The 14,773-nt window shown below is 44.5% G+C and overlaps 1 protein-coding gene across 1 annotated transcript; it reads right to left on the minus strand.

Annotated features, from left to right (window-relative positions):
• Nucleotides 1–90: 90 nt before the first annotated feature.
• LOC123165028 (ribosomal RNA small subunit methyltransferase G) lies at nt 91–9,030 on the minus strand. Its single transcript, XM_044582658.1, has 8 exons — nt 8,682–9,030; nt 8,419–8,608; nt 8,198–8,307; nt 1,706–1,784; nt 1,561–1,628; nt 1,397–1,463; nt 567–653; nt 91–476 (listed from the first exon to the last, which is right to left on the minus strand). Exons 1-8 carry the CDS (start codon nt 8,883–8,885, stop codon nt 451–453), a joined length of 831 nt encoding a protein of 276 aa, XP_044438593.1. The 5' UTR covers nt 8,886–9,030; the 3' UTR covers nt 91–450.
• Between the last annotated feature and the right edge of the window lie 5,743 nt (nt 9,031–14,773).

A 14,773-nucleotide genomic window follows, 5' to 3' on the forward strand; every position in this document is an offset into this window, starting at 1 on the left:
ATAATAATGTCCATTTTGCTTGTCAGATAAGAAATATAGTTTCTCTCAACCGTGCTTAACTACGTAGCAAGAAACCAACGGGAAGAGCCATTCAAGCGTGACAAGGACAACTTATTTCTAAGTCGAGTTGTAGCAGTTGAAGACTTTAGCTCAATCCTACCAGTATCCTGTATCTGTTCTACATAAGAAATGCCGACGAGAATACCATAAACAGGGCAGCATCATGTACGTAGTATTCTCTAATGGAACATCTGCGACCTTTTGTTACAGATACATGGAGTGAAGCACCAGCTTCCTTGCAGACAACAAATACCTGCTGTCAGGGTAGTAGATTAATCCTTTCATGCTTCCAGAACAATCGTCGTCTTCCAGGGGATGTCCATTTGGAGGGAGAACATCCACGGATCATCTTTTGATCATTGTTTGTCTACCATAAAGTCAGCATGCTTCTCATAATGGTGTCTTAGAAGGGGTACCTGGATGACATGAAATGCATGCTTGAGCTCTGAAGAATAATAAACTTATCGAATGATGTGCCTTTCCTAAAGGCGGCTAAGGATGATTACCTGGTTGCCGAGGGTATTTCTTTGGAGTAGTGCGTTCCTTGAGGTACACAACCGCCGTTCGTTGACCATGAGGTCCCATCGATTCAACTGCCAACCAAGAGAGGCTTAAGAGATTGGGAGTTTTATCCTTCTATGCTTATCCCGTTCTCAGGAATTAGTAAAGGGATCAGCTTAGAATTGTGTTAATGTTTGATTAACATGGATATAACACGTAGTCATCAATTAGCAAAAGTTGCATCTACTTTACTTTATTATCATGGACACGCCGACATCATACATGGCCATGGATCAGTAATGGGAACAGGTCAAACATTGCATCTACTCATCAGTAAGCGTGGATATCGCAGATCAAATCAACAATGGTGTCTGTTGATAAGCATAGATACACTCACGGTCTATTGCAGGAGCGCGCAACAACTCAAAAACATGCAAATTACTAAGTTTGCAAATGATATGTTTCAGAAAATTTTAGTTAGGACATAACAGGATGTCAGCAAGTAGAAAAATAAGGATCTGGCTACTAGCTCTTCTGAAGAGGGTTACTAACTGAATACCATAAGAGCGTTACTAACATGTGCCAGTAAGTTTTTTTTTTAGGTAAACATGTGCCAGTAAGTAAAAGCAACAAAAAAGAAACCATGACATGGCATTAAACTGAGAATTATTTGCTACCGTTACTCTTTTTCTTGGTCCTATTTTCAGAAGGTACTGACTGAATACCACTACCACGTAAACTGGGAATAATATTTAGAAAACTGCGAATAACCTTTCTAACTCTTCAAAGCTAATCCCATAAAATAAATTCTTCAGAGCTAAAGAAGATAGCTTACCAGTGCACAAATCTAGCATGGAGGCACCCAATTTACCGACTGCGGCTTTTGCACTTCTTATTTCTTCCTGCCCAAACAACATAAGAAATTGAAGAAATGTTAGTTGCAGAAAGTATGTTGGTGAATTTAGCAGAATGCACAATACTCCAATAGCCAAGACTTACATGAGGATCGTGCCCTTTAGCAGCTATAAATAAACCACCAACACGAACCAACGGGAGGCAGTACTCAGCTGCAAAGGAGAAAACTAGGATTAATTGATATATATTGTCTAGTAAACCCCCAAAAACATGTTACATGATTAAATACCTAAAATTTTAAGTTCTGCGACAGCTCTTGCAGCTGCTACATCAAATGACTCTCTGAAATCATGACTTTGGCCAGCATTCTGTCCTATAAGTGAACATAAGTAAAATAGTCAAAATATAACAGTGATGACATTCACTAGGTTGGGAAATCATAGGTAATTTTATGACGATGCTTCAAATGTGTTCAGGAACGAATCTCTTGCACCTTGAAGATCATAAAAATGTCTTCAATTGAGAAATTTCCATGTTGTGATTTATTTGGTAAATTGGCAACTAGGCATACACTAAGCATACAATTCCTGTCAGATTTATCTCTTCCCCAATGGGCCCAACGGGTGGACCCTTGACCCACGCCCTGATCCGGGGCGTCCAGCCCAAGCAAGGCTGGTGGGCCCCTGTCGCGCAATGCCATATAGAGGAGGTGGGGACCACGCCACAAGGTGCAAGGTTCGCCGCCGCCACTGTTCTCCACTCCTAACCCTAGTCCGACCGAGAGGGAGGCGCTGAAGCGATGGGAAGCGCCACCACCCACTTCACCGTCGACCTCTACGCCGAGCTCCCCTCCGTTCACCACCGGCACCGGGAGCTCCTCGAGACAAGGAGAAGGTAAACTACCGCGAATCATCTAACCTACTCGATCCAGAGGATCTAACAATGGTTTCAGAGCCTATCTTGGGTTAGATTTTTTCGGGTAGAAAGAAAACATAGCAAAGAAATCACAGAAGAATCTCCCCTCACAAAGAACCCTAGACAGGGCAAAGAAAAGCACTGGAGCAGAGCCTTGGGCTCGCCGGCAAAGAGCGCCGCCGCAACGGCCGCGCCGTTCCTCTCGATTCCGACTCGCATCGGCATGCCGAGGTTTCGGGAAGAAGAACTCTACCCCGACCGGGGCAAAGGGCACCGCCGCCAAACCGTTCGACGGCGACGCGCTCACCGCAAGGCGAACGTGCAGCCAGCGAAGGGGATGGCAACGGCGCCACCGTCGTCGCCTCCAAGCGAAGCAGAGGAGGAGCGGGCGCGTAGGGGAGCAGAGGGCTCGTCCGTGCCTCTCTCTCGCCCTCTCTGTCATAGGAGGAGGAAAGGAGGAGGGAAGGGGCAAAAGGAAACGCAGGCTCGCGCGGCGCGGCTCGACGGCGTCGCCGGTGGCTGGCGTGGCCCCAACCCGCCGCATCAGGAAAGCCGTTGCGCCTCTCTGCTCTCTCTCCCTCACTCTCTGTTGCAGGAGAAGGGAGAAATTGAGGGAGGTAAGAAAGAGAAGAGGCCAGCGCGGCGCGGTGGCGCTCGACGGCGACCGGGCACGACGCGGTGGCCCGGCGACCTAGACAGGGGCCGCCGCCGCGGAGCGAGAAAGAGAGCGAGGGCGCGCGAGGGGAAAGGGCGAATGTGGCTAGGGTTTCTGTCAGGGGGGTTGCTCTCTCCCAGTTTTGATCTAGCGAAAAGATCGCAGGACCGTCCGATGCAAACGAACGGCCTAAATGCAAACCCTAATCCCCGCACTGTGCCAGTGGGCCGAAAGAGAGAAGGGCCAGGCTGCAGCTGGCGCGCTGGGCCGAGGCCAGCCGTCAGACGACCAGGCCGCAGCTGGCGCGCGCGCTGGGCCTTTTAGGCCGGGAAGCGCTGCTGCACAGTTTTCTTTTTCTATTCAAATTATTCAAAGAAATTTTTTGTTTAGAAAACAAAAAAGTAAAAGAAATACTTCTGAAAAGTAAAAAGTTCATGAATTTTTTATTCATGTTTTTCCGCTGCAAAGTAAAAGTTTTATCCTCCAATTAAATTGGAACCAACAGGAAAATTTAATTGGAAGAACTGTTCTTAGCAATGTTTTCCCCTGTGGGTGAAACATATTCAGATAGCTTCCACTATGACAAAAGAAAGATATTTGTTTTAAAATTAAAATATGGCATTGTTATTTTCTGACCAACGTTGATGATAACAGTGCTATAATTCTATGAGTCTTATGTTCAAAGCTTAAATCTCTCATAAATTTTGTATCAAAGTGATCAATTTTCAGAGAACAGATAAAGATCAAGAAATGCTCTTGAGCTAGAGAAATGTATATTTCTTGTTCCCGCTGCAATAAAGTTGATGATGATTATTATTTCTTAGCAAAGTTGTTTAATAGAAATACTATCATCACATTGTTTATGAGTTATATGCATTATTTCCATTTCCGCCCAACGGTGATATGGAATTAATGTAGAAGGATGATGTTTTATTCTAATTCTGCCACAACAGTGATTTAGAATATATAAAAGAAAGTTTTAGAAGTTTAATGTGCATATTTTTTAACCAGACCACATGGGGTTATTTTTATGCTCATTATTGTTGATTATTGGCTAATTTTTCTCAGACTAAAAGTTTTCCATGCTTTCATTCGTGAAAGCGAATGGCTGGGTACTTGTGACCCGAAAGATGACCAAGAAAGGTCATAACGTGAGGGAGTGTGTTCTCTCTAAAGAACGGCTTCAAAAGAAAAGAGAGAGATCATTGAGAGTCTTGGTTGACGAATGTCTTTCATGTACTCTATGAAGAAGATTTTTTAGTCAACATGATTTGAGATGAAACAAGCAACATGCGTGTTTCATTTGACCAACGTTGGATCAAGCATGTGTGCCAAAGAGCATTCAGATTTATTCCTAAATTTGTTGATTTAATATGCAATCAAAAGAGCCAATTATGGCATTTATGTCCCTTACAGGGAATTACCCGCATGGGGGGAAAAGTCTGGGAAAATACCTGCATAACGGGGTAAAGTTGACATAATATTATGTCAAAAATCCCGTATGGTGGGAGAAATTCTGGCAAAGGACTTATCATGTATGACAGGAGAAAGATATGATGACTCATGTGCTTTTAATGTGTCCCACTCTGGGAGAGAAGTATGGAGTAGCTATTATACTTTCCTTGTATCGACCGTAAACCTTATGTGTAACGGTCATTAAGCACTCAATAAATCCAAAGAGAATAAAAGTTACAGATGAACCTAAAGATATGAATGATATGCAAGTGTGACTTGCAAAAGTACTAATGATAAAGAACTCTGTTGAGTTTCTGAAATGGAATGAGGAAAAAGTATTCCCATACCAGTTAACAGATAACTTCATTTCGTATGAAGTAATCAGATAAATGAAGTAGATAATCAAAGTTTCCTCAATTCACAAGAGTTATGAATGGTTTTTCGAAATTGTGGCAGAAAAGTTCTTGCCACATTTCGAGGGGGAGAAAGAAATATGAGATAAATTAAGAATGCTGAAACTCCCCTATACTTTAGATAATGTGATGCACAATATGCATCTAAAGTGATCCATTAATGAAGAATGTGATCGTCTGGGGGAGTACGACGGTCATAATAATACCCCTAAAGAAAAGAAATAGTTGTATTCCTTGATCTTTTACAGTTCCAAAAGCAGACTAAGGAACACTAAGACGGCGCTTAAAGTGCCATAAAGAAGAAAGTTTTAACAGAATAAACCCAAATAATAAAGTTTAAAGATACGCCCATTTTAGTGAAGGAGTAATCTGGGGGAGCATGGTATGAAAATACCTAAGACTCGAATAGATTGTATCTGGGGGAGCATGTTGTATGACCTATACAACACCTGTTGTTAGCTCTATAAAGGATGAATGAGTAAACATGGATCTTGTGAAACAGGTCCCTGTAAAACCTATTGCCTCTTGGAAATGAAAGACTATAGAATTAATTTGCCTCTTGGCAATGACAGAGCAACAACAACCCCATATGAAAGAAGTGTCAGTACTTGAGACACAGATGGTCTCAAGGAATGAGAAAATCAGATACTTCTGATTACTATAAAGTCTATGTTGATCCCACCTCATTTAAAGCGCTCAATCGAGTTACGAGAAGTGTGTGTTTTTTGTCTAAATGATAAGAGACTATGTGAGATGAAATAAAATTGGTGCTCCCGACGATGTTTGGGACTCATAAGTAATTCCCAACGGAGCCAAAACAGTAGGCTGTAAAGGGTCTACAAGGCCAATGTGACTCCAAAGGAAATATGTAAAGGTGTAAAGCGCGACTTAAATCGAAAGATTTTGTGCAAAGAGAATGAATAGCTTACAATGAGTGTTAGTGGCACATCATGATCTGAGTTACATCAGATGAAAGTAAAGAACACAAGGGATACTGCTTCAAGAAGATTTTATGGACTAGAGCAAGTCTCTAGACAGTGGCATTTAAAGTTCAAAGAATAAGATGTTATTTTGGGTTAAAGAAAATGAGAGGACAATTGTATTCATGCAAAGTTATAGAATAAGAAATTTATTCTAAAAGTTGCCTAAAAGATGTTCCGGCACTCAGAGGTGACAACTACACTGAGTGGAGGAAGAAAGTAGACCTGACATTTGTCTGTGCTGAGGTGGACTGGGTTGTGGATGAACCACAGCCGGTCAGACCTACAGAGCCAGTCAGAGAGGCCACCGATGATGATGCTGCATGGGAGAAAAAGAAGGATCATGCTCCAGTGGAGATGTTATATTCCATCGAAAACCAAAAGTGGGTCAATGCAAACAAAAAGAGCATGGCATTTATAAAGAATACAATTGAGAACGTCATCGTGGGCTCAATTGCAGAGTGCACTTCCGTAGGGGAGTTGCTTACAAAGATAAAGAGCCAGTTCACTGGTTCTTCAAAGACATATGCCACCCAGTTGATAAAGCAACTGGTGACAGAGAACTACACCGGCGGTGGTCATGGAATAAGAGAGCACATTCTCAGGATGAGCAACATGGCAGCAAAGCTCAAGCCCATGGATGCGGATCTGGAGATCAAATCAGCGCTCCTGGTCCACCTGGTCATGGCTTCACTGCCAAAAGAGTTTGAAACCTTTGTTGTAAACTACAATATGTCACCTGAACATGGGACATTGAAAAGAAAATAGCAATGTGCGTCCAAGAAGAGAACAGACTCAAAGCCTCACACGGTGGTTCACTCAACTATGTGAAGGATAACAAGAAAAAGAATTACAATCAAAATAGCAAAGGTTCTCCTTTTAAGCCACATGGAAAAGCTCAACATCAGCATCAACAAAAGTCTTTTCCAGTGGACAAAGACACATGTCTCCATTGTAAGAAGACTGGGCACTATAAGAAAGATTGCCCTGATTGGCTAAAGTCCATAATGGCAAAGAGAGGTAACAACATTGCTTCCTTTGTAAATGAATCCTTGTATACACAGTTTTCGAAATCTACTTGGTGGATTGACTCAGGAGCAACTCTTCATGTTGCAAATTCATTACAGGGATTCCATTCGACGCGGACTACGCAAAGAAGCGAAAGACGCATTGAAGTGGCAAACGGAGTTGAAGCAGAAGTTGCAGCTGTCGGCGACATCTCCCTGGAGTTAAAAGTAACGAATTTGCAACATGAACAGTTGCTCCTGAGTCAATCCACCAAGTAGATTTCAAAAACTGTGTATACAAGGATTCGTTTACAAAGGAAACAATGTTGTTAACTGTCTTTGCCATTATGGACTTTAGAAAATCAGGGCAATCTTTCTTATAGTGCCCAGTCTTCTTACAATGGAGACATGTGTCTTTGTCCACTGGGAAAGACTTTTGCTGATGCTGATGTTGAGCTTTTCCATGTGGCTTAGAAGGAGAACCTTTGCTATTTTGATTGTAATTACAATTCTTTTTCTTGTTATCCTTCACATAGTTGAGTGAACCATCATGTGAGGCTTTGAGTCTGTCCTCTTCTTGGACACACATTGCTATTGTCTTTTCAATGTCCCATGTTCCAGGTGACATATTGCAGTTTACAACAAAGGTTTCAAACTCTTTTGGCAGTGAAGCCATGACCAGGTGGACCAGGAGCGCTGATTTGATCTCCAGATCCGCATCCATGGCCTTGAGCTTTGCTGCCATGTTGCTCATCCTGAGGATGTGCTCTCTTATTCCATGACCACCGCCGGTGTAGTTCTCTGTCACCAGTTGCTTTACCAACTGGGTGGCATATGTCTTTGAAGAACCAGTGAACTGGCTCTTTATCTTTGTAAGCAACTCCCCTACGGAAGTGCACTCTGCAATTGAGCCCACGATGACGTTCTCAATTGTATTCTTTATAAATGCCATGCACTTTTTGTTTGCATTGACCCACTTTTAGTTTTCGATGGAATATAACATCTCCACTGGAACATGATCCTTTTTCTTTTTCTCCTACGCAACATCATCATCAGTGGCCTCTCTGACTGGCTCTGTAGGTCTGACCGGCTGTGGTTCATCCACAACCCAGTCCACCTCAGCACAGACAAATGCCAGGTCTACTTTCTTCCTCCACTCAGTGTAGTTGTCACCTCTGAGTGTCGGAACATCTTTTAAACTACCGCGAATCATCTAACCTACTCGATCCAGAGGATCTAACAATTCCAACTCTACTAAAATAAGAAAACCAGATTGTCGCAAATCCAATCAAATACACGAAAAATTCAATCAATCAGAATGCATTGCATTATCTTAGCTGCTCAAAGACAGCTTACCTCAGCTCGGTCACACACCACATCCACATTTGACAACTCCATCACCTCAACTGCGTGCTCCAAGAACGTGCACCGCTTCCGCATCGACTCCAACAGCGTAAACTTCCAGCCTGAAACAGACAATATTAATTCAAATTGCAACAGGAAAGGTAAAAAAAAATCACATAGTGTTTTCAGTGATATCATGAAACACTAATCGTTGAACAGAGATGATTGATTACTTGGCCGCGCAACAGCAAGGATAAGACCAGGAAGCCCGGCGCCGGAGCCAACATCGACGAGGCGGATGCCAGAAATGTCGCCGCCGCGGGAGGTGTATGCGCGCTCGAGTGGAGGAAGCACGGCGAGCGAGTCAACCACGTGGCGCGTCATGACCTCGGACTCGTCGGTGACGGCGGTCAGGTTCATCCTCTGAACAGCGAAGAGAACATGTAAGCAACTGGGGTTTAGGGTTGTAGCCGGTGGCTGAGGTTTAGAGAGCGACCTGGTTCCAGTAGAGGAGGGCGTCCACGTAGAGGGAAACCTGGCGCTGCTGCTGCGTCGAGAGAGATGTAGCGGAGGACGAGGCGGCGGCGGTCGCTGTGGTGCGAAGGTGGAGGAGGGGGCGCCGGGCCTGGCGGCGCTGGCCGAGGAAGACGCGCGGGAGGAGGAGGCGGCGGCTCCCGGCGCTGCAGCAGCACAGCGACATCCCTTGCGGCGGCGGCGGCGGCGGCGGCGGAGCTTCGCGCGCGCCCGAGGCGGGGATGGGGATGGGGTTGGACCGTTGCCGTTTGGGGCTCTGATGTGTAAATGACGTGTCTCGACAATCGTAAACGTCTGCCAATTTTTTCGTGTTCCAGTGCAGAAAACGTAAAGTCTGACCTGTCTTTTCGGGAGTTATAATTCTGCTGCGGGGCTGGTTTGAGACCAGTGGACTGAAAACAAAGGGTCAGGCAGAGTCATTTTCAGCCACCCGATTGCAAAACCAACCGCAACCTCTCTTCTTCTACCTCCGCCCCGCATCACCCCCACATCCCTAAGATAGATAATGGGGTCGTCTGCCACCCTAAGATAGATACCGAAGTCGCCTACCACCCTAAGATAGACCCAGAGGGCTTCTCAGGCAAGTGGGGGACTGCTTCATCCTTCCCTCCGACGGCTGCTTCAACCATCCGAAATTGACTGTGCCAAAATCCGGTTTTGTGGCGATTGATGTGCAGCTAAACTGTTCCGTTGATCTCCAAGAGAAACGACTCTGAAGGTGACACATCCTCACATGCAAGTTTTTGAACCAGATCTTGATGGCGTCTGATTCGACATCAACGTTGGCCTGTGAGGGTAGGCATTGTCGGATTTGTGGATTCTCTTTTGATCGGTTTACCTATCAAGGAAATCAGATCGTGGGTTATTACCGCGATGACTTTGACCTCTTCATTCGTTTTGTTCTGAAGTAAGGTCCGGTTTTTACTTTGGATTGATGGTGAATGGTTGCAAGTCTGTGTTGCGTGGGTTGCCGCCCCAACCGTTGTTTCTTCATCGACTACTAGATCTCGTTAGCGACAATACCATTGCAATCTTTAACACCTTATATGGTAAGGATGTTTGCAGGTGTTCCTTTACATTTTATCATACTAACTTCATATGTCATTCCTTCAATCTCATAAAAAAAACTTCAACAAAGCTAGAGAGGTCTCCATTGGCACCACTACGTTCATAAGCATCAAATGTTGCACATCACATGTCAATGACTGCATTATAGATAGAACTGGCTTGATTGAAGTATCGAGTCTCAACCTACCGTTAGGGTGTCTCCATGTTGTTGAGGGCCCGATGGCGAAGTCTATGATATGGACCCCTAAGCCTATATACATGTATATGTATATAATTTTATATAAAATATTTATGAGATGTCTAAAAATAATTGTAGAGCAATGTCATCTTGCTGCAGAAAGACTAAAGGAATGACAAAATGAAATCAGTATGATTATACCTTAAATAAGAACAAGATTTCAATGATTCCATCCAATCATAAAAGTTCAAGGCACATAGGTATTGAACAAATGCCAAACCCATGGAGCAGTGGAACGTTATAGGTGAATTGGGTAATTGCGATGCTAGTTGTAAATGGACGAGTGCTAGTGGCACCTAGTAGTTGATAGAGTGATGAACCGGAAGCGGAGGCATCGAGTTAGAGTAGATGTTCTTTTTGGGAAACGTAGTAGAAAACAAAAAAAATCGCCCTACGATCACCTAGGAACAATATGAAGATGCATATAGGGTTTGGATCAATGATCATTACCGACTCCGGAGTGCAGCGGAAGTAGATGAGTCGGTGTAGATCGTACCCGGAGTCCCTCAAACCGTTGATGATGATCCCGCAGACCGCCCTCAAACTATCCCTCAAACGGAAGACCGAAAGCACGACCTCTCTACTAGGTTGCAAGCATACAGTCTTCACGATCCGGCAGCGCTTCGCCGTCCAGAGCTAATCATCACTAGAGAATTAGAGGGAGGAGATTAGAACCACAATGGGCTTCTAATTATGAGGATTAGAGGAACTAGTTCTAGCTATAATTAGTTAACTAGGACCGACTAGAACTAGAACTAGATGAACTACAAGAGGCTCCAAAACTTGTGTATCCCAAAGGGCAAAATCCTCTAGTATAGGCCTTTTAAGGCCCGTTGATATTAAATTAAATATAAAAGCCCTGTAACAAGTACTAGAGCATTATATATATAATTTAACATCTCCAAAAATATTTTTCACCTATATATTTGTTGGATATATGCCCTAAAGGCAATCATGTATGATAATATTTCCTATGTGTTTATGAACAAAGATAGTCCTTGGACATTATCAATGATGTGTATCAACAAGTACGTGACTTGTTTGTGGGACTATGCATTGTATGATGACTGTCCTAAAAGGTCCCTAGTCGAAAGGGTTGTGTGGACGCGCATCCGAATAGACTGGCATATGACACGGTCGATGGCTTGGTCTCATTAGTCATGGAGCATTGGATGCTAACTGGATAATATGGACTCGGAAGGATCTGCTCGGATCCGAGTCAAGATAAGGTCCGAGACGGATACACCCAACTATGAGACGCAGTGATATGTCATTTGTGAGTCTCTAGTACAACATACGTTCTATGTCCTAAGACCTGAGCCGGCGCATGCACTCGGGATGGTGACAGACCTGCTTTGGGCTGACCAAACGCTACTCTGTGACTAGGTAGTTACAAAGGTAGGTTTCGGGCTTGTCCAGACCCATGCTGCGAGACATGGTCGAGCAAGATGAGATTTGCCCCTCCGATCAGGAGAGATATACTCTGGGCCCCTCGTGTGATCCGACCAAGATAAGCATGGCCATGCGATTAGGATTATGAGATAATCCGGTTTGTGATCGGCATCACTGGAACGAGAAAGAGGTCGGGCTAGCACAAGGATGACAGACTCGCCTTGAGCCCGACAACATATATCGTGTGGCAAAGGGAACATAACTGTGATTTACAGGTTCACCTAACCAGCTTCATCAGACACTTGGAGTCGGCATGCTTTGCTAGAGGCCACTACCGACTAGCCGAGTCGGATGTGATCTAACTCGCCACCAAGTGAACAAGAACCTAAGGGGTTGCACGCTTAAGGGAAGGAACCTGTGAGGTCAGATCGGACTCCACGAGTCAGGTGTGATCCTACTCGGACCCGGATCCAGGCCGAGCAGACTTTGGCATTAGGATCCGTGTGAGGACCAAGTGTTGAGCCCACGACGGATGCATATATAAAGTGGAGGTGCGGCACACTCATTTGGTTGATCGCTTCGGCGCTGTCACTAGGGTTTGCATGTGTTGAGAATAGCCACCCCCACTCGCCGCCGACTGTGTGATCGGACCTAGCAGTCTGTCGCACGGTGTTCCTCCTGCACACGCGGATACCGTTAGAGGTCGTGCACCTGCGTCGCTCTGGCGAACTTGTATGTTTGAGGGAGATCAGACGAGGAGACGACTCTGGACGCGCTGCCCCAACTCTACTTTCGCTGCACGGCACTGCGCGTCTAGTGGTAACGATCCGTGATCCATTCTCGTAGCATGATCCTGGTTGTTCTGCGGGTAGGATTTTTTAATTTGTGGTCGACGCACCCTACCGTAGAACCCATCAGTATTATTTATCGTTAATACCTGGTATTGCCCGATAATCTCTGAAACCCTTCCGGTGACCCCAAAATGCTTTCGGCTCCTCTCGAAACTATTTTGAATGTTAATGAAATAATTCCACTCAATAAATCCTTGATACTCTCGTCCTACTAACACTCAGCAGATCGTGATTATCTTAAGCTTGTGACCCCATAGGGTCGGTAAGTCATAGACATGAACGAAACCCCTTCGTTCAATGACCAATAGCGGAACCGTGGACATCCATATCTATCCCTATGATTACATGAATGACATTCGAGTGAACCTTTGGTTATTATGTGATGTTCCCTTTGCTTTGCGATACTTTACAAAACCCGAGGTGTGCTGGTATCCTCTTGAGTCATCCACATGCTCACTATATCGTTCTTCTCGTTACCGATTTTGTTCTTCTTTCTCGTTGAAGTGTTCCGGCATCTTCGTGACGTAGTCACCTGTGTCGGGCCAGACGATGATGGATGATGTCAAACCTAGAGGGCCTTAAGAATATCTCTCCATCATCGGAGGAGCAAATTCCACTCTCGATCTATCTAGTCCCTTGTCAAACTTTCCGATGAAACTGTAAGTTGTCGTTATGATCACCGTGTTACAGATGACATTTGAGCAACCCCAAAGTTCACCGCACGGTAAGAAGTGACTACGATACTCTTGATACGTCCATTTTGCATCATGTTTTCCTACTGTTATTCATAATGTTTTTGGTTACTATTTCACTTTATGAAGCAATTCTTGAAGGAAATATGCCCTAGAGGCAATAATAAAGTTCTTATTTATATTTCCTTATATCATGATAAATGTTTATTATTCATGCTAGAATTGTATTAACCGGAAACTTAGTACATGTGTGAATACATAGACAAACAGAGTGTCACTAGTATGCCTCTACTTAACTAGCCCGTTAATCAAAGATGGTTAAGTTTCCTAGCCATAGACATGAGTTGTCATTTGATGAACGGGATCACATCATTAGAGAATGATGTGATTGATAAGACCCATCCGTTAGCTTAGCACTATGATCGTTTAGTTTATTGTTATTGCTTTCTTCATGACTTATACATGTTCCTATGACTATGAGATTATGCAACTCCCGAATACCGGAGGAACACTTAGTGTGATATCAAACGTCACAACATAACTGGGTGATTATAAAGATGCTCTATAGGTGTCTCCGATGGTGTTTGTTGAGTTGGCATAGATCGAGATTAGGATTTGTCACTCCGATTGTCGGAGAGGTATCTCTGGGCCCTCTCGGTAATGCACATCACTATAAGCCTTGCAAGCAATGTGACCAATGAGTTAGTTGCGGGATGATGCATTACGGAACAAGTAAAGAGACTTGCCGGTAACGAGATTGAACTAGGTATGATGATACCGACGATCGAATCTCGGGCAAGTAACATACCGATGACAAAGGGAACAACGTATGTTGTTATGCGGTTTGACCGATAAAGATCTTCGTATAATATGTAGGAACCAATATGAGCATCCAGGTTCCGCTATTGGTTATTGGCCGGAGATGAGTCTCGGTCATGTCTACATAGTTCTCGAACCCGTAGGGTCCGCAAGCTTAACGTTCTGTGACGATCGATATTATGATTTTATGTGTTTTGATGTACCGAAGGTTGTTCGGAGTCCCGGATGTGACCACGGACATGACGAGGAGTCTCAAAATGGTCGAGACATGAAGATTGATATATTGGAAGGTTATGTTTGGACACCGGAAAGGTTTCAGATAGGTTCGGGCATTTTTTGGAGTACCGGGGGGTTAATGGGCCTTCATGGGCTTTAGTGGAAGAGAGGAGGAGGCGGCCAAGTGGGAGGCGCGCGCCCCCCAAGCCCAATCCTAATTGGGGGGGGGGCTTTCCTGCCTATCCCTCTTCCCTTTCCTTCCCCTCCTAGTTCGACTAGGAAAGGGGGGAACCTACTCCTAGTAGGAGTAGGATTCCCCCCTTGGGGCGCGCCCTATGAGGCCGGCCGACCCCCTCCTCCACTCCTTTATATACAGGGGAGGGGTGATACGTCTCCATCGTATCTACTTTTCCAAACACTTTTGCCCTTGTTTTGGACTCTAACTTGCATGATTTGAATGGAACTAACCCGAACTAATGTTGTTTTCAGCAGAATTGCCATGGTGTTATTTTTGTGCAGAAATAAAAGTTCTCGGAATGACCTGAAACTTCACGGAGATTATTTTGGAATATATAAAAATACTGGCGAAAGAATCAAGACCAGGGGGCCCACACCCTATCCACGAGGGTGGGGGCGCGCCCCCTGTCTCGTGGGCCCCCTGAGGCTCCACCGACCTCAACTCCAACTCTATATATTCATGTTCGGGGAGAAAAAAATCAGAGAGAAGGATTCATCGCGTTTTACGATACGAAGCCGCCGCCAAGCCCTAATCTCTCGT

Source organism: Triticum aestivum, chromosome 7D, assembly GCF_018294505.1.
Source record: "Triticum aestivum cultivar Chinese Spring chromosome 7D, IWGSC CS RefSeq v2.1, whole genome shotgun sequence".
Lineage (NCBI taxonomy): Eukaryota > Viridiplantae > Streptophyta > Magnoliopsida > Poales > Poaceae > Triticum > Triticum aestivum.

Coding starts and splice junctions, on each gene's coding strand:
- LOC123165028 (XM_044582658.1), bottom strand. CDS start 8,885: ATGTCGCTGTGCTGCTGCAGCGCCGGGAGCCGCCGCCTCCTCCTCCCG. Junction 8,609..8,681: donor CCCTCCTCTACTGGAACCAG/GTCGCTCTCTAA, acceptor TTCGCTGTTCAG/AGGATGAACCTGACCGCCGT. Junction 654..1,396: donor CATGCTAGATTTGTGCACTG/GTAAGCTATCTT, acceptor CTTGGTTGGCAG/TTGAATCGATGGGACCTCAT.